Below are 24,269 nucleotides of genomic sequence, written 5' to 3' on the forward strand. Positions count from 1 at the left end.
AAGCAGCATTTATCTTCCATAAGGCTTAAAAGCCCAGGTATTCATTGCCAAATGAGGCAGAAGACACAGAAGCCCTACCTATTGAAGAAGACCCTTGGGCTTGTTATGGGTGGAAAGAGAGGGCATGAAGCGGGCAGAAAAAGAGGAAGTGGCAGATAAGAAAGAGAAGCACCACTCCTGGTAAGTCTTTAAACTACTCAAGGTAAGCTCAGAAAAGGACCCAGAAACAAAAAAAAAAATCAACTGGAGAAAATGTGAGACCATGCAGTAATCAAGCTCATAAGTCAGAGAGTGACAGAGCCAGATGCAACACCAAGCTGACCTCCTCAAAGGAAACCAACTGGACTAAACTGTACTCCTTCTGAGGAGCCCCCAGCCTCTCATTAATCCTTGTGAACTTTTAGAACAGCAGGAGGAGGAGATGTGAGGATGATGGGTCACTTCTGGACACTACGAATTTTAAGTGCCTGTGGGACACTCCAGCAGACATGTTCACCAGGCAGTCGCATATGTGAGTCTGAGGCTCAAGGAGGAGTTCTGGCCTGACCCCACATCTCCAGCTCCCACCATCCCACACTGCCTTCCCTTTGCTCCTGGCATGTTCCTTCAGGAGAAACAATACCCCTTCTTCACTCTGGATCACTAATTTCAAAGGTTTTAAAGTAAACTTTAGTCAAAGGTCTGGGCTGATTTTGACTAGTATGCACCTGGGTGTTGGCACATCCCCACCAAAGCCTTGTGAGAATTACAGTCAACAAAGTGGGTGACCAGCCACATATCTAAAACTCCTCTCCACCCCAGCCCGAGAATGGGTGACCAGTGGCCCTTCACCTGGTGAACAATAAAAACATGATTTATCTTGCCTGCCCGCCAGAGCAAGCCAGAAAGAAAACGTGTCAGCAACTTGGCACACCATTTGCCTGACTTTGCTAATTCCTACTGGGATGTGTATCCCATGGATGACCAAAAGGCAGCCTGGTGATATTATATCAATACCTGCAAAGGCCACTTGTTACAGGTTACTTTTCAAAATACCACTCAGTCCTTATATTTCAACATCATTTAATATTCAACTTTTTTTAAAATTGAGAATTAAAAAATAATAGTCATGATCTGTCATACACTGAAGAGAGAACCTAACCAAGCCCTGATCCTTGCGTTTATAATCTGAACAAGACAGAAAAATAAAACTGGAAATACACACCCTCTTAACTTCGGTTATGCCAGGGATTCAGACTGGTTATGATACTTTAGTGATAAAAATCTATGTGAACTCCAAGAAACCAAAAAAACAACTGAGATTATTTGCTCATCAACGAGTACACCTGTCTATACAAGAGCTCAAGGCTAAGCTCTCATTCTGCCAGGCTCCGGGGGTCACAGGGCTAATAGTTAATGTCCTCTAACAGCTAATCTGTGAGCTATTATAATCAGTGCTTTATAACATCCTTTTCTTCTCACTCCCACGGTCACCACCCTTGACTAGATGTTACAGAGGACGGGTGAAAGTCTCAGAGAAAAGACAAGGAATTACAAGTCATGAATCCGAGTGGGAAAAAAAGTATTTTAAAGGATGGATTTGAACTGGACAGAGAAGTAATGTGGCACCTCACAGACAGGAATACTGTATTCCTTAATGGATATACTAAACTATATCCTTGCTTCAAGTTACACTTAGAAACTAAATTTTATTAATTAAAATGTTAAATGTATCAAAGGAAAACCAAGCAATGATTAGAGATTAAAGTAATACTAAAATAGCAGTGAAGTACATAAAATAGTCTGCTCAGTTAATTGAGGAGAAGCCATCTAAATCAAAGGTTGAATGGGGTGATTGAAGAATCATCAGTAATAGAAATCGACAGCCTGTACAAATGAGGTTATCTTGAAGCAAAATGCTGGGAGAAACAAAAAGATGGTTTGTTATGTCTCATAGAAGAGAAAGTTCCTGTGTGAGTACACAAGTACATATTCATGTGCACATGTGTGTACATAAAGTATGAAGAAAAAAGAAACTCAAGGCCCTACATCATGAGATCTGAACCAGCCACTCCAACCTTTTCCCTCCACTACTCACCACGGGATCTTCTGCTCTCCTCACAAGGCTCAACTTGCTCTCCTCTGCACCTCTCGTCTCCTCACCTTTGTTCACACCGTGATCCTGTCCTGACTGAGTGTCCCTATTATGACTCTCTTTCTTTATCTTCATGTCCTTCAAGGTCCAACTCAAGTTCCAAGACCTTCTACAAGCTCTTCCTGACAAGCCCAGCCCAAAGTGTCTTCTCCTTCCTCTATCCTCCTATAGTTGCTGTCACTCGTTGAAAGAAATCTCAATGATGTAGAGTAAAACGGAAGTTCCTTCACAGAAATTTCAAGTGACCCTCTACTGTCCCTCCATACTGGATGCCTTCTTGAGTTTCTGGAGTGGCTGATCCCCTTGCTAAATGAGAAGTTCTTTCCAGCAGGGGTCATCTTCACACATCTTTAAATCCTGCACAGCACAAGGCGAAGCCCCATGTGTGATCCAATGAGCACCCACTGATGTGAATGAGTGTGTCACACACTGTTCAAAGGGAAATACCATACTAACTGTGAAAATATCCTAATTCTAACCTCCAAGATTAGAGAGGGAAAATTAACCACAGTAGTCTTTCACTTAGGACCTCTCACAAAGACAGTAAAGACTGTAGACGCCAGCTAAGCACAGAAGTAAATGGAAGAGGGAGCTTAAGTGAGTGAAGCCAGACATGGCTATCGGAGAGTAAAATCTCACGAGGTAAATGGAGGAGAAACAAAGGAAAATCAACGATTGTTGAGTAGCAGTCAGATATAAAAACATACCAGTATTTCCTTGAGCATCTTCTACCTTATTTGGTGAGGGTGACAGACACGACGGCCTGGTGAAGTAAGGGCCCTGAAGCGATGGCTGCTGCCGCTGCTGCTGCAAAGGTGTGCTTTTAAGGACTACCCTCCAGTCCACCTGGGTAATATCTGACCTTGATCGAGCATGCCCTGGCTTGAAGGTAGAGGTCTCATCCAATAAGTCATTCACAGAACGAGGTCTGTCCCTCCGGCGCTGACAGATGTTGAAAAAATTAAAGGTTGACGCTTCCTTTTGTTCCACCCAGGATAGGTTATCTGGGGTTGTCCCTTTCTGGACCATAAACTGTTCTTTGGCAGGAAAGACATTTTGAACTTTGGTTTCTAACAGCCTGCTCTTACAGGAGTCCCAAATCATGCCCCCCTTGCCCAGGGAGGCAACATTTCTGATAGCACCATTGTCTGCTACATTGCTGAAGACCTCTTGCCCCACCAGTTCAGGGACTTCCTGAATTCCATAAACCTCAGCTTGCTGCACAACCTTTTCTAACTTATTATCGAAAGTACTAAAGAAATCTTCAGTAACTTCCAAAGCCGGGCTGATATCATCCACTTCCAAAGCTTCCATGTCACAGGCTCCAAGAGGCCTAGGCCTCCTAAGCTGGCTCAGGAAAGGGCTTCATGAACATTCAGCCAAGAGAGAGGGGCTTCAGCAATAGAGTTCTGGAAACAACTGGAAGAAACCTTCATTCGACTGCTGGAGCAGACCAAGCACAAGGGTGGTGGATGTTTTCCTGGTCATTAAAAGCATTTGCTAGCTGCTAATGGCCATTAACAAAGGTATAGGGAGACAAATGTTCCTTTGAGACTCTTCTTCACTGAGAACAGGGAAGACAACAGGAAGTGCTTGTCAAAGCAACGCCACAGCAAGCCTTAATTTCCTGGAAGAAAATAAACAGGACAACATTGGCACATGGTTTGTTGTATTCTATAGTACACGAATCTGCCCCATTACTGCCCCATCTTTACTTCTCTTCTCTGGCAGTCATGCTGAAAGGTGAGCAAGACCTACACAGTAGTTTCACTGTCAAGAGTACACATCACTACCCACTTTGTATTAGAACTTACACAAAGCAGGCTGGAACACTTGATAAGGGGAACTAAAGTCAACAGCTTTTACTCACAGAGAAGGCTTTGAGAGCAGTTGTGAAAAGACTGCCCTGACAAATCTCTGTCATGTTGACCTAAAATAGTAAGCAAAAACGACTAGGAATTCTGTGACTGGGGCTATATTGTAATCAGTCTGAAAGTCATATACACATGAGTCCTTTCACAAACCTTGAAAGCTCTGATGAGTTGCTGGACTTGAAGGCGCAAGGGGGGAGCAGAGAGGGAGGCTCTACTGTTTTAGTAAGCCTGAATGTTACTGTGCTTGTGCTTCAGAGCTGTAGATTACATGATACCTAATGACAACTATGGACAGCAGAATTCCTCCAGTCACCTTGGAAAAGGCTTCAGGCTCCAAACTCCCTGAGACTTTGAGGACTGGCCTAGGAGTACAGGCTCAGCCTTGGGGCTGGGCAGAAAGAATCCTGTAAGAGCACTAACTCACCTTTTCTGGGAAACACCAGATCTCCAAGGCCAGGCCAAATTAGAGCAGACCTTGATAGTGATGCTGTCCAAAGCAGTAGACATCAATCATACATGGCTATTTAAACTTAAATTTGTGAAAATCAATAAAGTTCCTCAGTTACACTAGCCAAATTTCATGTGCTCAACAGCCACATATACCTTTGTATCTTTACCAAAAAACAAAACAACTAGGCCAGGGCTTTTTTTTCCCTTTAATTACTTACAAATAGGTAAAGCCAGGCAATTAGCAACACTTACATGTTGCTGCAAAGGTACATAGATGTTCTTTCTTTGTAAAAACTGCACAAGTTTCATGGTTAATTAAAATCATTTTTGGCACTTAGGTCATTAAGCCATTACATTTAAATCAACAGTACCAATCTACATTGCTTAATGTATGTAAATAAAACCAGTACATATGGCCCTTATTTTAAATCTATCAAAGTCTGCAGTTCACAGGAACTCTGTGGTTAACCTCTTGTAAAATGATAACGATTATGAGTTTGTCTACTTTTTATATTCTGATATTTATTATGGTAGCACTCACGAAGCAAGGTACAGATTGATTTTTAGAAATAAACATCAGTTATAATATTTTTCTAGCTGCAAATACGGTTGTTTCTTTTTTCTTCTGTGTCTACAGACAGGCCTTGACCCTCCTGAATTATGCAACAGGGTTTTTACTACTTCTGTAATTTGGAAACTGGATTTTTCAGTTTCATCTTGTACACCCAAGACAAGAACAAGAAATACATAATAAATATTAAAACTTTTAGTTCTTTCTTTACTAAAATTTCAAATGAATATAATAAACAAAGTAGAAGTGGAAGAGGCACCAAGATGCAGAGCACTAAATTATTCATCTAAGATTATACCATGAATATTCATTTTCTTAGTGCTAAAAATCAGTCTTTAATCATACTCAAGAGAGAGTAAATACTTTCAAACAAAATGTCTAGGAACATATACTCTCTGTGCCCCCTGCTTGGATATTTTCAGGCTGGTTGTAAGTCCATAACAACTGAGGGCTAGCACTGCGATCCCACTGCTAGCACTTCTATCCCACAAGTTCTAAAACCATAGGCTATTAGACAAGGAAGGGACCTTTGAGATCATCCTTTAACCCCAGCCTTTCATAGAAAGGGACACTGAGGCCCATAGAGATTACCAGGTCTCATGGACACTTCCATATGCATTGCCTCATTTAATCATTAAAGGGCAGTAAGAATTCAACTTGAGAACTGTTTCAATGCTGTTTAACAAAGGATTCTGGAAACCACTCATCTACCTAACCACTCATCATTTATTAAGGTCACACCAGATATAAGACACGAAAGACGAAACGATGAATAAGACACAGCTCTTACCCTAAGAAGGCTCACAGTCTTTCAGGATGAGCCAGGTAAGAAAATAAACCCAAAAACTGCCTTGATAGAGGATGGAAACAGATTTGGTGGGGGAAGGAGAGAGGGGTCAATTGTCAGGGAAGGTGAGGGAGATATTAAGAAATTCTTCAAAAGGAGGTGTTTACCTGGATGGCTAGGAGGAACTTAGGAAGAGTAAATTACTTTCTGGTTAGCAAGCGATTTTCAAGTTTATTATATAAAATGACTTTCCACAGGCAGAGTTGTGAACAAGAGAGCAGAGTCACGTAAAGCAATCTAGTGGATCTAGAATCAGATCTAGGTTCAAAGCCCAATTCCGTCTCATACTAGCTATGTGATTTGGGGCAAGATTTCCCTGACCCACCCCCACTCCACTCCATATCCTCTAGGCTAAATCTGTACTTCCTATTCTAGCAATTTTGATTTTCACTATAAGTGCTTTCTGTTGCCTCTATTTGGAACAAATATAGCTATTCCTGTTGCTTTCAGAGTAAGTATGTATTTACCCTTCCTAATCATACTCTAAAAATTCCTACTCTTCACTATGTGATTGAGCACTTTCCTGCTACTCTTCTCTGTTCCTCCACTCAGTCACACAGGCCAGACCGCTGGGCCTGCCCACATGCTGTTCCCATTGCTGAGGGTTACCCTCTCCCCCTTCTTTTGTCCATCTAATACCTAATTATCCTTCAGGTTTCAACCTAACATCAGCTGACAGACCTGTATTCTCTACAGATGGCCACAACACTATCTCCTATCCCATATGCTTTTCTGCAGTGAGAACTTGCTACTCCTCCATCAAGAAGTGAGTTTATTTTTCCACTCCCTTGAATCTTGGCAGAACTTGTGATGTTTTGATCAACAGAGTGTGGTAGAAATAATGCTGTGCCCATCTGAGGTGAGCCATTAACTAGCCTGGCAGCTTCCTCTTCCTATCTCTCAGAGCTCTGAGCCGATATATAGGAAGTCCAGGCTACTCTGTTGAAAGGGATGCCTCAAGTTGGAGCACGGAAGCACCAGACATGGGAGTGAAGAAGCCATCCTGGATGACAGCCCAGGTGAGCTTTCAGCTGATTCCAGCCCAGCCAGTATCTAACTGCAGCTCACAAGAGATCTCAAGTTAGGACTGTGCAGAAGAGCCCAGTGAACCAGAATCATGACAAAAAAAACTGTTTTCAGATACTCAGTTTGGGAGTAGTTTGTCACACACAATAATCAAGTCTCACCACTTCCTCAGGGAAGCATTCTCTAGTGACCCAGACTAGGTTAAAGTCCTTGTTTAAGTTTCCATGGCACCTGCACTTCTGTAAGTTACACATGTCACATTTGTAATTACCAGTTTCCACATCAATATCCTCTCTTAGGTAGCGACTGTCTATTTTGCTCATCCTTGGACCCCCCCAGAACACAGTTATAGTTCAATAAATATTTGTTGAATAAATGAATGAGGTTTTTTTTTTTTTTTTTTTGATGAGAAAGATTGTCCCTGAGCTAACATCTGTGCTGATCTTCCTCTCTTTTGCATGTGGGATGCCACCACAGCATGGCTTGCAGAGCAGTGTATAGGTCTGCGCCCAGGATCTCCACACCTGCAAACCTCGGGCCACCAAAGTGGAGTATGTGAACTTAACCACTACGCCACTGGGCCGGCCCCCAATTAATGAATCATTTTTGAGTGGCTATCTTTAGGATCACTTGACATTGTTTTCTTTTTCCACTTTTCCCTTTGTTGTCAGTACCTCTGACTCACAGCCCTCTCACCACATCATGACTATTCTAGCAATAAGCAATAAAGACAGCTGTTGCTTTAACAATGCCAAAAAAAAATTACTTGTTAGTGTAACAAATGAATTAAAACACCAATGTGAGTGATCCAGCTCTTTGCCTGTATTTGCACAGTACAAATTAAATAGCTAAAAACAGTTATTGAGAGTTGTAGTGATTTATTCATTCCATAAATATTTATTGAAGCAGCTACTGTGTTCTAGGCACTGGTGATACAGGAGTAAACAAAACAGATACAAATCCTGCCCTCATGGAACTTCTATTCTAGTGGAGCACTTACCATATGCCAGACACAGCTCTAAATACTGTCAACATCTTACCTCATTTGTAAGGTATGAGTGAGGAGGCTGATGCTCTCCTCCATACCGTACACTGATCCCATCCAACCCATCTCAAATCCCAACTCTCTAGGAAGTCTTTCCTGAAGACTCAGTCTTCTCGTGTACCTCCCTCCCCTGGATGTCTAATGCATCACTAAATGACTCAACTTTGTAAGTTGTCTTTTCTCCCCAGTGCCTCATTCTTAGCTCCTCGATTAGACTCTAAGCTTCTTGAGGGCAAGTCCCATATTCACGTCTGTATCCTCCCACAAAGCCACATACTCAGAGGGAGCTCAATTAATACCCAGGAAGGTCTTCCTGCCTCTTGTCTTTCCTCTCTCTAATGTAGCCTCCATGTCACTTCTCTTAACCCTTCAGAATCTCCTCAGTAGAACAGGGGTCAGCAAACATTTTCTGTATAGGGCCAGATAATGAATAGTTTAGGCTTTGTGGGCCATACAATCACTTTTGCGACTACTCAACTCTGCTGGAGTAGGGAAAGCAGCCATAGACAATATGGAAATGAATGGGCATGTCTGTGTTCTGATAAAACTATATTTACAAAATAGCCAGAGAAGAGAAACAAAATGTAGTAAACACATACAATGGAATATTATTCAGACTTAAAAAGTGAGGAAATCCTGTCACATGCTACAACATGGATGTACCTCAAGGACATCATGCTAAGTAAAATAAGCGAATCACAAAAAAACAAATACTGTATGATTCAACGTATATGAGTTATCTAAAGCAGGCAAATTCCTAGAAACAGAGAGTAGGACAGTGGTTACCAGCGGCTGGGGAGGGGGGGAAGGTCACAGAGTTTCAGATTTGCAAGACGAAAAAGTTCTGGAGATCTGTTTCACAGCAGTGTGAATATACTTAACACTACTGGCCTTAAAATGGTTAAGATGGTAAATTTTATGTGTTTTTATCATGATGAAAAACAAACAAACAAAAACAGACAGAGGGCCAGATTCTCCAGCAGCCTGCAGTTTGCCAATTCCTGGCCTAGAAGATCTAGTTCAGCAGATCTAGTTCAGCCCCTAAAGAGAGGAGGCAGAGGTTAGGAGCGACAACTCTGGGGCCCAGAGGAAGGAAGGAATTGCAGCTCCACCAATCACCAGCAATGGGACTTCAGTAAGTTATTTAACCTTCCTAATCTCAGTTTTCTCATTTGCAAAATCAGCAAATTAATAATACCTCTCTCCTAGGACAGTTGAGAGAATTAAATAGGACAACGCACGGCCTGGTTCCAGACACACACTACACGAATAACAGCAGCCTAAAAGCCCTACTGGATCTGCTCTGCTGTCTTTCCTTCATGACCTCACCCTCTCCCCACGCCCCACCCTCCCTTCCATCTGGCCACACTGGCTCAGTGCTGGTTCTCAAACCTGCAGGCATGTTCTCACCTCAGGATTTTTGCATTGGCTGTTCCCCCAGATATCAACATGGCCAACTCTCTCTTTAAGTGATTGTTCACTTCTCAATGAGGCCTACCCTGACCACCCTACTTAAAATTATAACACACATCTCTGCCCTGGACTTCTGATCCTCTTTACTCTGCTTTTTTTAAAAAAGTAAACCTTAATTTTAGAATAGTTTTAGATTTACAGAATTATTGCAAAGATAATACAGTGAGTTCCCATATACCCCACACTCAGTTTCCTACAGGTAATATCTTATATTACTATGGTACATTTGTCATAATTAATGAACCAATACTGATACATTATTATTAACTAAAGTTCATACTTTATTCAGATTTCCTCAATTTATCCCTAATATCCTTTTTCTGTTCCAGGATCCTATCCAGGGTACCACATGACATTTAGTTGTCATCTCTCCTTAACCTGCTCTTGGCTGTGACAGTTTCTCCGACTTTACCTGTTTTTGATGACCGTGACAATTTGGAGAAGTATTGGTCCAATATTTTATAGACTGTCCCTCAACTGGGATTTGTTTGATGTTTTTCTCATGATTAGACTAGGGCTATATGTTTTTGGGAGAAAAACCATAGAGGTAAAGTGCTGTTCTCATCATATCATATCAAGGGTAGATGCTATCAACATGACTTACCACTGTTCATGTTAACCTTGATCATCCGGCTGGACCCTTTTCCCTTAGCATTTACCATCTTCTAACATAACACTTAATTTACTTAATGTTTAGCGTTTCTCTCTTCCCACTAAAATATAAGCTCCTCGAGGGCAGAAGTTTATGCTCGTTTTGTTCACTCATCTGAATCATGTGGAGTAGTGCCTGACACACATGAAAGGTGCTGAGTAGACGTGTGTTGAAAGAGCGCATTGCTATTCCTTTGCATTACGTTCATGGCCCTCCATGACTTAGTGTTGGTCCAAGCTGGGGAGCCTTCCAAATTGCTCAGGCTCTCATAGCACCCTGGGTTTGCTCCACCGTACTGAAATGATCAACAATCCCTCTCTATATACGCTGAGCTCCTTGACAGCAGGCATGGTGCCTTACCTACCCCTCCTATATAATCTCTATATCTTCATCCTTTTAGGTTCCATTTTCCAACCTTTCTCCTTTTGAGATTTCATCTTTTCCCTAGGATGTACAGCCCTCAAATTCACTACAATGTAAGGGTCTAATGGCAAGTTTAGTTTCTATAAGTAAACACCTGTTACTAGCTTGCCTCATTTGGTTTTGAAGTCAATTAATTAAAAATAATAAAAACAAATTCAGATGGGACAAAATATGAAGAGTACCTTCCTCTGACAAAGCGAACTGAATAGAATCAGTGTGTGTGCTCAGTGAAGTTTGCCTCAGCACAAAACTGAAAATCAGGAACTAATTGGAACTGTGTTCTAAATCTGGCTCAACCACACACGTGCTGGGTGGCCTCTGGGAAACCATTTAACCTCTGGATGCCCTACTCAGCTACTTGTATCCAATAAAGTTGCTAATATCAAATGGCTTTGCATGTGGATCATTCACTAGGTAGCTGTTCCAACATGCCTTTAAAAAATGTAAACTGTAAATGCCACACAATTATGGAGCACTCCACGGGACATCACCCATTCAACTACCACATGCTCCTGGTCACTCCCGGGAAAGATGGTCAGCCCAACAAAGGCAAACTCAGCAATCAACTATTTATAATACACTACTTTTCAGCCAAACTCAATGATCTATAGACATTTTATCTTATTTTTCTACAGAACAGTCTCTCTGTTAAAAAGGTTATTTCTTCTATTTAATAGATTAAGAAATTGAGGTCCATTTGTCAGGGTGGTAACAAAAGCTCAACCCACAGAATCCCATGCATGCATCAAAATGTAACAGGATGGAGAAGCAGCATACTGTTTTCTAACTCGGAAATCTGCTGTTTACATGCTCATTAGGCAAGGCTAATTAACAGGATGAATATGGAGCCCTCCCACACAGAGGCAGAAGTAGATATGAGCAATAATACCAGATCAGCCCACACAGAGATGCCATGTTCTCCCAGCCTGGATGGTAAAAGTGCTGACTTCCTCCCACTTGACTAAATAACTTGTAATCAGAATTTAATGAGTGCTGAGAGGGTGCCTGGGGGCACGTAGCTTTAGAAGCACCTGGACTACAGAGGAAAATACAATGCCAGACACCTAGGATAGACTGCCAATCCATTTTCAAACATGAGAACCAAGGTTGATTACAAGAATGGTCAGCACATGTGGCTCTCATGTGTCCTTCACTTTGGTTAAAGCAGCAGGTGACTGAAAATTTTCTGAGTTACATAATGTAAAGGATCCACCACAAGAGGATCTGACCTTAGTAAGATGACATTTCTGGACCATGAAGCTACAACAGGTTTTGCTTTTTCAGGGTGCTTTATCATAAAGACAATGTATCATGGAGCACAAGCAAGCCACAGCAGCAGAAAAGGACACGGTGCCAGTGTGGAACTCTAAGAATTCAGGAGTCTTTCAGAGAAGAAGGACAGCTAGAAACAGAGATGGAATCCCATTTTCATAGACCTGGAGGGAACATTAAATGGCTACACTGTATACAAGTTTCAATAAACGAGAAGTCTATTGCCATGCAATACATAAAGAGCATAACATTAAAAAAAACATTTGCATAGTATTTTTCCCAGTTCTAAGTAATAAGCACTCATAGAAACTCTGGAAAATACTGACAGATACGGGAAAGAAAAGAAAAATCAGTCATGATCTCATAGCTCAGAGAAAATAAGTCAATAATTAGGTGTGTTTTTGTCCAATATTTAATTGGAATCAGATTACATATTCAGTTTGGGTATACCGTCCATTTAAACGTATGCTCAAAAGCAAATGCCAGGAAACACTAACCTTGAAAAAAAAAGGGAACGTCCCTGAGTGTGCTGTGCCCACTCAGCCCTCACGGCCTGGCATGAAGCCCCACTCGCTTAGACCCTTTCTACCACTCCCAGGGGCCGCTTCACACACCCGCCAGTGCTCTTCGAGTCCTGAGCCTCCTCGCTGCTGTAAGTCAGCCCAGCCTCAGATATTTTCTCTAGGGAGTTTTCCCCTCATTTCTACCCTCTCATTTGCAGGCTCCTCCTTCGTCCTTTCCTACCTGGTGTCCTCAGCAAGTGGGGGCGCTGCCTGAGCTCTCTGCTCTGACTGCAGAGACATGTTCTCCTTAGGCCAATTTACCCACGCTTGTGGCTTCAATAGTCACTTCTATGCTCATGCTTCTCAAATTCCCACCCTCAGTCAGTCTCAGGCCTGACCTCTGGTCCCATGTTCCCAACTATTTGTAGGACCTACCTACCTGGCTTTTCTTATGGCAAAATTAAGCTCAATTTGTCTAAAATCACACTCAGTTATTCATTCAATAAATATTTGTTGAGTGCTAACTATGAGCTGGACACTGTTCTAGGTACTGGGGAGTCACTTGCAAATAAAATCCTTCAATGAGGCTCCTGTTGACAACAAGGTCCAACTCTTTAACCTGATACTCTAGGCCTTTCAGAATTTTGGCCTAGCTTGCCCGTCCAACTTCCCACTTCTCTTCTGTAATACACACCTTTCCTCCAAACTGAAATGCTATCGCTCAATTTTATGTTTTGCCAACTCCAAAACTTTACTGACAGTTATCTCTGAGGTACCCTCTCCCCCTCTACCTGCTGGAATTCTCTCAATGCTTCAGCTTGAATGCCACCTCTTCCATAGCTTTCTTTGATCCCTGCTCCTAAAACAGTCTGCTCTTTCTTTAAACAGCCACAGGATGCCTTTGGTACCACCCCACAACATATACTGCATGCTGCCTGTTCTTTCTGAAATGAGGATGATGATCATAATTATCATTTATCAAAAGCCTACTTTGTGCCAGATACACTGCTTGGTACTTTATATCTCTAAGCTTCATGAGTGTAATGTGGGTACTATTATCTCCATTTTACAGACAAGGAAACTGAGACTTAAACACAGATAACTTGCCTGAGGTCACATACTTACCCTACTGGACTTAGAACAACTTGGGAGCCGCAACTCTACCCTGTTTATTTCATTTTTATAACCCCCACTGGACCTAGAACTACGGCTAGTACACAATGGTGCTCAGTAAATATTTGTTGAATGAACATCTGAATAAAGAGTATGTTTTCAAATCACTGACATCTGTAAATATAAATACCACTCTGGTTTTCTGGCAAAAGTATATTTGAATTCATTATAAGCTCATAAAAATAAAGTTTGACATACTTTCCAAAACATTATGTTGACTTGAGCTTTTAAAATTTTTCTTGGTAGAGAAAGCTTCTAAGCTGTTGAAACCAGGTTTAAAAAGAACATGGCAAAGGTCAGGTAGCAAACACCTCACTCAGACCTTTTACAGAAACAAAAGCACCTGTGCAGCACTTGGGAATTATTTTGTGAACCACTCCAGATCAGTAGCTTGCTGGTCTCATTCTCCAGTGACTCAGAGCTCAAGTTCTTTCTAATATCAGTAAAGAGATGCTCCCTTTGAAATACCACACGCAATCCCCTGAAAGCAGTTTCCAGTACATGTCTGCGCTTGTTTACTGTGTCCACTTGCAAAGTCACTGAGACATTTGATGCTCTAAGACTTGCTGGAAACCAAACAAAATATAAGCACAGCACTTCAAATCTCACTTTGCTCACTTCGCTTTGCTACCGAAGACAATAATGTTGTTACGCCCCTACGTCAATCACTGGAGTGGAAAGCCAGGGCTTCTGATTGGGAAGCCCACTGCATAAAACTGCCAGAGGTCTAATACGTCCTGCTTTTAGAAACAAAACAGACAGACACAAACTTCAGTTGTGTGAGTGTCTCAAAATGGAGACTCAATGCCTTCCATTTCCTTTTACCTCCATGGCAAAGAAGAGTGGTTAAAAAACACATAAAAGCACCACTCCAATTATCTTCATCCTAGGACTGAGGTGAACAAGGGGAAAGCTCCCATCACAGAAACCACATGTCGCTAGTCAGCCTCCAGCTGCAACAGGAAGTAACTGACCAGTGCAGATAGGTGCCATGGAGCCAAGCCAGCTGGTGCAGGCCAAATATGTGAAAGACTGCAATAACAATGTAACCCCCACCCCAAGGGGGTACACTGAGACCCAGACATGCAAGATGCCCAAAAAGAGCTAGGGAAGCAGCTTTAGACTTAAAGATGTCATCAGCTCAAATAACCACTTAGATCTTCTACTTGAGCCTGAGTAATGGAGGCTGTGTTTCTAAACCCAATAAAGACTGAATTTCATCCAATTTTTTCACATAACTCCCTAAATTGAGTTAACCTGAGGAAAAATCACTTGATTTTACTAGAATAATCATCTTCACATGCAAGGCTGAGAGCCTGGTTTATAAAGTGCTTGATAAGCTTCTTGATAAATACATGTATTAATCCCACAGGAAAGAGTTGAGTAAAGTGTAGGACGATTTTAAAGATGATGAAAGAGAGACCAAGATGACTCAGCTATTGTCAATTGAAGGCCCCATTGGGGAAGAAAAGGAGGTTCCTGGAATCCATAATTACTGAGTCCTGTGAGCCACCCAGGATCAATTACCTTTTAAATCACCTTAAATCGCTCAGGGGCCCTGATGTCAGAAGGACAATAAACAAGGAGTAAGTAGGTTGAGTCCAACTCATGAGCCATCTAGTTCTGAGTTAGTTCCATGGGACAGAAGTGTGGCAATGGGAAGAACACAAACTTGTGACACCAGAGGGGTTCATATCCCAGCACTGCCTTCTAAGCTGAATGACTTCCACCAAGTCAGGCTGACTTAGGGCTTTTGGGCCTGCCTTATTTGCAAAATGGAAACCCTGCCAATGCCTCTCCCATCTACTTTAGAGAGTCGTGAAGCATAAATGCAGATAACGTATGTGAAAGTTCTTTGTAAAACCTGAAACTACTATTCCTATTAGAAGCTTGCACAGCCATTTGTACTCAACAAGCACCCAAACACTATGTTAGATGCTAGAGACACAAAGCACAGCTCCTGTCCTCGAAACAACACAAAACCAAGAGTAAAAAGTACCTTAACAGAAATATACAAAAGGTATTATGAGAACATAAATAAGGAATCACTACTAATCAAGGGACAATAGTCTTAAGTGACAGAAAACAATTAAACAACACAATAACCCGTATACAGAGATGACTCCAGTTGAAAGAAACCAAAGACAAAGGAAACAAACATACAAACAAAACCAATCACACCTGCTCTTGAAATGCTGCTGCTTCTGGCAATCTATAGCGTCTGGCGACTACAGTAACAGCCTCAAAGGTGTCAGCGAAGAGTGAGCTCCGAGTGAACTAACTGCACAAAGCGAGGCATCAGTGCAGGGGCTTCTCCGTAGGCTGCCCAAGACTTCCCGACACACAGACACACCCCAGGCCAACAGAAGGCTTTACTGGGTGGCTGGGATGTCATGGGAGATGAATAATCACCTCACTTCTTGTTGACTTCAACTCCTTGGGTCACTGCAGTGCCTCAGCAGAAGGGAGAAGGCTTACAGCTTTAAACTTCAAAACAACAATTAGCTTATGGGTTAGCACATATTCACCAAACTGCTTCCTTCAGGCATTTAGGGTGAATGTACATGAGAAGTAATTAACTGATTTTTTTCTTTCTCTGCTACACTTGAACCTTCTAAAATGTGAACCTGGGTCTTTGTTAAATGTCATCCAGCAAGTACCAGACCCATGTAAGGTCTAAGCAAAAGGTGACTCACTTCTTACTTGAAAGGACATACATACTCCATGGTAATGGGCTGCCTCCATGCATCCTCCCTCCCCTTTGGACTTAATCTGTGACAACGACCTTGGCCACTGAGCAGCCTCTTACCAATTCTGTCAGGCAACAGGCACGGCTGGCAAAGGCAGACAAAACACTGTCTTTGACCCTCAAAGATCAGGACAAGGTAAAGCAAAATAACAAGGTGCACCTTTGCTATTTTACTATGTACAACACGAAGACCAGAAAAATCTCTGCCCATCATACAAGATAAAGGAAACGTTTACAAAGTATGAAGGAGAACAGCAGGAACTACATTTTCATCCCCAAACTTCAGTTTAAATTTCTTTTATTATGGACCATTATCATTAGTATGGAACAGATTTTTAAAAAGCAATACTGCAATGTGTAAACATTCTGTAGTTCTGATCAGTCCATATTTCTTTGACTGTTTTGATCTGGCATTAGCATGATAAGCATACGATAGTTGGACTCACATAGTTGCCCAGCATCAGAGACGATACTATACCAAACTCTTTTAAAATGTCCTGCAAAGGACTCCATCAATGTGGGTGGACACATGTTAAATGTGGAATGATGTATTTAACAAAATGTTTAAAAACAAAATATAGTTCCTATAAGTCCCAAGCCAAGACCAAAATTAAAGAGTCATAGCTAATATGTTGTTAAATCCTCACAACAATCCTATCAGACAACTGCTATTATTATTACCACGTTACAGATAAGGAAATTGAGATTTAAAGAAATGAAGTCCTTTGTCTAAGGTAATATGGCCAGTGGGTGGAAACAAGACTCTCAAATGCACATACACTCCTATATGACAATTAATAGCAAATTAATTACCCTGAGATAATATAGCTAAAATTTGACACACATAGTGCTTTATATTTTAGTATCAAACACTGGCAACTTTGCCTAACATTTATTTATAATATTTCTGTTTGTTAATCCCACGAATCAGAAAGTTAATTGTTAAATATCATCTTTACACCCAGGGAAAAAGTTTATACTTAAAAAAAAAATCACCCCTGTAATACTTCTGTGTCACTGTAAGTTCTCCAAGGGAATGTGGATGAGAGGTCCCTGAACAAACAGAATAAAAGGCTGTTCTCTAACTAAATACCCAACCTCCATTCTCTTAGTGACCATGGACACAGCACCTGGAATGTCTGCAAGGGTGTAATAACTGTGACTTCATTCAGGCCAAACAAGTGCTTTTGCAAACGTTTACACAGTCCTAATTGCCCAAAACTTTTACTAAAGATTCCCCAAGACATTATTTTTCATTTAGCCAATAAATAGAAACACTTGTAAAAAATGTTTGCTTAAAAAAACCCCACAGGGGCTGGCCCAGTGGCACAGCGGTTAAGTTCACACGTTCCTCTTGGGCGGCCCAGGGTTTGCCGGTTTGGATCCCGGGTGCAGACATGGCACTGCTTGGCAAGCCATGCTGTGGTAGGTGTCCCACATATAAAGGAGAGGAAGATGGGCACGGATGTTAGCTCAGGGCCAGTCTCCCTCAGCAAAAAGAGGAGGATTGGCAGTGGATGTTAGCTCAAGGCTAATCTTCCTCAAAAAACAAAAACAAAACACCTTGCAAATAAGTATTTCTGTCAAAAGAATTAAAAGAAATATTTTCAAGTCAGATGTAACTACAGATAATTCAAAAATATTTTAAGTCATGTCCAAATAAATTGCCTCCTTCTAAAACCAACTTGACTTTTTTGGGGGAAATGAGAGGACAAATATCAATGTATATGAGCTTCAAACAAAATAACAAAGTTGACCCACAACTTTCAGTCTTGTTTCTTAAGTGTACTCAAAGATGATATATCTGGGTTTCACATAACCACACTACAATGAAAACAGAGACATCACATGTAACCTTCCAGGGAAAAGCGATTACTTTTGGACCACAAGATCTGGAATGAGAAAACTTGAGTTTGAACTTTCTATGCACTACTACCAGATGTATGATTCTGGGCAAGTCATTTGAAAGTGAATTCGTTACTTCGATGTAGGTCAAATAAGGACACCTGTCCTACCTTCTTCAAAGGTTGTTTTGGAGTGTAAATCGAACGACATAATACTGCTCTGTAAACGCCAAAGTAGGGTACAGGATGCCAACAGTGGGCATCTATATGGTACCAGGGAAATGGTCGCCACATTCTCTTTGATCTCTTCCCACTATAAACCAACAAACTGGTGGATTGACTGGTAACAGTAATCAGTTTAGGAAGCACTAAGATAAGGTTTTACTTTACTCAAGGGTTCCTCCTGCACTGTTCAAGATGGCATGAGTTGCTGTGCATCAGCTTTTCCAGTTGGACTCAGTACTGCAATATGCAGGATGATTCAAAACGGGTATCTCTTCTCAAAAAAGAAAAAACAAGTAATTAAACCCTGTTGTCCCCCAAGTTCCTCTACAGCTGGGATACTTCTCCCCTCTCCCTTTTTCTTCCTAGTTTCTTGAAGATATTTGTTCTTTATACATTCTGACTCCACTTCTCACCACCTAACCATTCTCCCCCAGAAGCAATCTGGTTCTGCCCCAGCTGAAACTGCACAGGCAAAGATCACCAACAATCTCCCTGTTGCTAAACCCAGGGGACTTTTCTCTGCACATCTGACCTCTCAGCAGTACTTGCCTGTTGAACACCCACTGCGCACTGCTCTCGCAGATTCACTGAACAGTCTCTTCCGGTATCTTTCTTTTATCTCAGTCCCCTGCATGAACTCCTTTTCCTATGGTCATATCACAAAGGCAGGTGTCGTCCATCTTCCTGATGACCCTCACATTCAGTTCCTCTTCTGCCTGACTAATCTCCATCTCTGTGGCTTCAGCTGCAATCCACACAGTGGATGAGGAAGAGATGGTTCTCCTGAGCTCTAGACTCACATATGCAACTGCCTTTTGGATGTCCCCTAACTCCTAATATGCACAAAACCCAACTGCTCAACTTACCCTCAAGCTGCCCCTCCTCCTGACATTCTCCATATAGTGAAGGACATCATCATCCACCCCAGAAAGGTGAACATCATCCTTTACCCTCCCAGCTCCTCACTTGCAATCACTCCAAATCAGGAAGTCACATTAATTCTCCAAGATCTGCCAAATCTATCCATTCACTCCTTCTTTACTGCCTCAGTTCAGACATCACCATCCAGGCTCCCTCCATCTAGTTTTGCCCTCCACAAATCCATTTGCCACACTATAGCCAGGGGGGCTTTCTAAAATTAAAACCCTGGTATCTCCTGGATAAACCACACACTCCTTAACAGTGCCTATAAGAGCTCATGGCCATTTACTTTCCTAGGCTTATCTCCTGAATCTCCCTCTCTACACCCCAGCTGCCACCACACGGGCACACAACTTGGCTAATTCTAATTCAGTTTTCAGGTCTTTGCTAAGATATCACTTCTTCCCTGTCCTCCCACATCCATTTTGGACATCACTCTTAAGTGTTCTTGTAGCACCCTGATTCCCCCCACTTATAATACTTTTCACTCTGTAAAAATGGCCTGTTTACTTGTCTGTCTCCCCAGCTAGACCATAAGCTTCATGAAGGCAAGCAACAGGCTTGCTTTGTTCAAGACTGTATTCCTGGCTCCAAGAACAAGAACTATGTGCCATGGCATAAAACAAGTGCTCAATTCTTACTTGTGCAATCAATGAATCCCTGAGGGTGGAAGATAAGTTGTTCTGGAAAAGGTAAAGTGCTAATACAAATGGATCAAGAACACATGGGAGGAAATCATTTAGCTAATTTCCTGGAGTATAAAAACTGCTGGTTAATTTCTGACATTTTCTAACCTATAACACGTGCTCCCTGTTCTGTGACTGAAAATCTACACTTGTAATCACATTTATAGACCACTAGGCAAAGTGGATATTTAGCAATTTCCCAATTAGATAAACATCCACAAGTAAACTGGATAATGTAGAGCAGGCAGCTTTAGTTTATACTGAATTATAAATTGGTTACACTAATCCAGATAACTGGACAAACAAATCTCTCCTGTACTCATAAATGTGGCATATAATCAGGGAATCCAACTTCAAACACAGAACTCAAATTAACAACTAATAAGTGTGTGAAAAACAAACAAAATGTTAATGAAAATAACATGCCTGATATCTCAATGCAGTGGCCTCTATATTTTGATTTGGTTTTTGCTCATAACTCATTTTGCCATCAAGATTAATTACACTCATGGACCAAACAAAGTTCTCACCTTATTGTCAGTATGAAGGTAAATTATGTGGGCTTCTTATTGTTTGTCTGGTAATATCTACAGTAGCCAATGAAACAGAGCAAACACAATGCGTGGAATTACACTGGTGGTCATTTTACCAACACTCTCACTCAGTACTCACTTCTCTGAATTACTTAGCTTGCACAGAAGTTCCAAGCTAGAATATAGTTCAGTACTTAGGAACCAAATACAAAATCCACTCTAAAAGAAAAAGGAAAAATAAAAAAGAAATTGTGTGGGGCTGGCCCGGTGGCCGAGTGGTTAAGTTCGCGCACTCGGCTGCAGGCAGCCCAGTGTTTCGTCGGTTCGAATCCTGGGCGCGGACATGGCACTGCTCGTCAAACCACGCTGAGGCAGCGTCCCACAAGCCACAACTAGAAGGACCCACAACGAAGAATATGCAACTATGTGCTGCGGGGCTTTGGGGAGAAAACGGAAAAAAATAAAATCTTTTTAAAAAAAAGAAATTGTGTGCTAGATCTCTCTCCATACATTGCTTTTTTTTTTTTTAAAGATTTCATTTTTTCCTTTTTCTCCCCAAAGCCTCAAATCCATCCATCTGGGAGAAAACAAAGACTTTAAATGTAAATCCAACCTTACACCTTCTTTATGATATTCCAGCCAAAGCTTTAACTGACTACCCTATGAAGAAATGTTATCCAACTTTATTTTCCATCTTTCTAACAATGTTTATCATTTCCTATCTCATAGTTTTTCTAAAAAATTCACTTTCTGCCACACAGTTATTTATGGATTTTTGTTTTCTCCATTATTTGACCAGACAGTGTTTTAGGTTCATTGTATTCCCCACATGTAGAGACTTAACAGCTTTTAAAATAATGTTTATTGACCATTGTGATTATAAACAACTAATACATGTTCACTGTTCAACATTTTGAAAATATACAAAAGTATAAAAGGGAAAATAAGCAATGCCTATTCACCCCCCAAGGGGAAAAAGCACCACTCCATTTGGGCCCTTTCAGCCCCTTTCCTAGGTACGTAGATCTTTGGGTTTTTTTAAACATAGTTGAGAGCACACTGTAGATACAGTTCTCTATCCTATTTTTCCCCCATTTAGCAACAATTGCAAACACTTTTCCACACCACTGAAATTCTTCATAAATATCCTTTTAAATGTGTGTATAATACCGTATCTTTTGATGATACCATAATTTATTGAAACTGTTCCCCTGTTCTTGGGCATTTAGACTATTGCCAATTTCTGACTTTTCTAACCAAAGCCATATTAAGCATCTGTGATCATTAACTTTTTAAAAATTTCTCACAAGTTCCTTTGGATAGACTGCTAGAAGTGGAATTACAGGGTCGAGGTATAGGAGCATTAGTAAGGCTTTTCACACATTTAGCCAATGAGCTTTTCAGAAAGGTTGTAACATTTGTGCATGCCTCACAGCATCTGAGACTGTGCTCCACTGCACACTAACTGATGTGGAGAAGTATAATTTTTAAAAATCTATATAAACTTGAGAGCTGAAAAAATGGTAACTTACTGCTTCAATTTCATTTCTTTGATTAACGGAAAGAGAGTGCATTTTCATATATCTATTAGCCATTTAATTTTCTCTTCTATAGATAGTCTCTTCCTGTCTTTTGCCCATTTTTCTACTGGACTCTGTATTAATTCTCTACTGCTATGTCCACAAATTTCCACAAACATAGTAGCTTAAAACAACACCTATTTCTTACTTCACAATTCTGAAGGTCAGAGTCTGGGTGGGCTTGGCTGAGTTCTCTCCTCAGGTTCTTTCTCCCAAGGCTGAAATAAAGATGTTGGCCAGGCTGGGCTCTTAACTAAAGGCTCTGGTAAAGAAGCTAGTTCTAAGCTCACTCCATTTGTTGGCAGAATCAAGTTCCCTATAGCCCTAGGGCTGAAGTTCCAGTTTCCATGCTGGGCCACCCTCAGCAACTCTAGGCCTCCTGCATTTCTCAAGGTTGCCCTGTTCCTTCTCAAGTGTCCCCTCCATCTGCAAAACGGCAGCAGCATATTCAATCCTTCTCAGGCTTCAAGCTCTCAGATTTCCCCAGCTAGAGAAAGCTCTCCCCTTTTATGGGCTCCTATGATTAGAGTAGGCCCACCCAGAAAATTTCCCTATTTTAAATTCATCTGTGCCATATAACATAACATAATCAAGGGAGCGATATTTCACCATATCTACAGGTTCCAGGGATTGGGGCATGCAATCTTGGTGGAGGGGCATTTTTAGAACTGTGCATGCTATAGAGTCTGAGATATTGTTTCTTTTGTTTGTGCTCTTTATGATGTCTTAATTGCACGAATTTACTAAATAAATGAATCTTACTGATGACTGCCAGAAGTTGCACTTTCACAATGGTGAAGGCAACTGTGGAAGGTGCTGCTGTGTGCTAATAAAGATTTTGAATACATAACTTTGCTAACACTGGTATTCAAAAAAGATTTTGATGGTGGGAATACATTATATAAAATTTACCATCTTTTAACCATTTTTAAGGTGTACAGTTCAGCACTGTTAAGTGTATTCACATTGTTGTACAAATTCTAGAACTCTTCATCTTGCAAAACTGAAATTCTATACCCATTTAACAACTTTCCATTCTGCCCCTCCTCCCAGCTCCTGACAACCCCATTTTACTTTCAGCACGCTATATTTTTATTTTATGTATTAACAAATATGTATAGAGCAGTTACTACATGCACTGTTCTAGGCACTTTAAAATTATTAACTCATTGAATGCTCATAACAACCCTATGAGATCAGCACTGTTATTACTCCCATCCCTACAGATTAAGAAACATAGCACGTCAAGTGCCCAAGGTAACACAAGAGGAAGTGGCCAGGCAGGAATTCAACCCAGCATGGCTTTATAGTTCTTGCTATGAACCATTACATTGTGAACATATTCATTGTAAAGACAACTCATCAGGCAGGAATATTAATTCCCTGATGTGCACGATTTTAAAACCCCTTCTCTATGTGTGATTTAACCTAATATTCTTCCACTGACTAAAAGTTAGACTATGTGACCAAGGTGACACGTTTACTGACCTTCTAGCCCAATTTTGGTTAAGGCATTTTCTTGAAGTTAATGAAACAAAAACTGCCTTGTAATTTATTTCAGATACACCAATTATAAGTTACATGTGGTAATTAATAATGAAATTCCTTATGAATGAATACAAATCGCAATTCACCATGACTACCTCAATTAAAATATTAAAGAAAAGAACCCCAGGTGTTTCTCTTTTCCAAGGAGGAAAAAAGAAAAGGAGGGAAACAACTTCTAAATCAGTTGACAGCAGCACAGCTCAATCTCGCTTTCCCTGGTAAACTCACACCTGCCCAGCCTGGCTGGCCACCCATCTGGCCCGGTCTCTGTCCTCATCTGTGTCTTGGGGGCAACTTGTGCTGTCCGAGGCGGGTCTGAAATCCCCCCACCCTGACTGGGTGATTCTCCCCCAGAAGCCAGAATCCGCCTGCTGTCCGTCACACGGTGTCATCGTCACTCACAGGCTGTCACCTTCACTCACATTCAAGGTACAGAAAAAAACGAGCAGGTCAACGGAGGACGACCGCTGAGTCTCAGGAGTCCCACCTGACCTGAGGTTCTCTTCTGGGACCAAGATGGGAACTAAACCCACAGACAGGACGCGCTCTCCTCTCCCTCAGTCTCTCCTCACACAGGGTCCCTCCTCACACAGGGTCCCTCCTCACCCGGGGTCTCTCCTCGCACAGGGTCCCTCCTCACCCGGGGTCTCTCCTCACACAGGGTCTCTCCTCACCCGGGGTCTCTCCTCACCCGGGGTCTCTCCTCGCACAGGGTCCCTCCTCACCCGGGGTCCCTCCTC

The 24,269-nt window shown here is 41.5% G+C and overlaps 1 protein-coding gene across 10 annotated transcripts in view; it reads right to left on the bottom strand.

Moving 5' to 3' along the window:
• The window catches only part of PLEKHM3 (pleckstrin homology domain containing M3), a 173,796-nt gene that overhangs the window by 148,574 nt on the left and 953 nt on the right, over positions 1-24,269 (bottom strand). For 8 of the 10 annotated variants that reach the window (XR_006888200.1, XM_046658199.1, XM_046658202.1 and 5 more), the window contains exon 2: positions 2,842-3,761. Coding sequence is in view for 9 of the 10 variants with exons in the window: in XM_046658199.1 (XP_046514155.1) it covers positions 2,842-3,448 (607 nt within the window). In the remaining variant the exon portion in view is untranslated. Of the gene's footprint in view, positions 1-2,841; positions 3,762-24,135; positions 24,160-24,220; positions 24,237-24,269 lie in introns of those variants that run through there. The other 2 variants (XM_046658206.1, XM_046658205.1) reach the window with 2 other exon arrangements.

Source organism: Equus quagga, chromosome 4 (genome assembly GCF_021613505.1).
Source record: "Equus quagga isolate Etosha38 chromosome 4, UCLA_HA_Equagga_1.0, whole genome shotgun sequence".
NCBI lineage: Eukaryota > Metazoa > Chordata > Mammalia > Perissodactyla > Equidae > Equus > Equus quagga.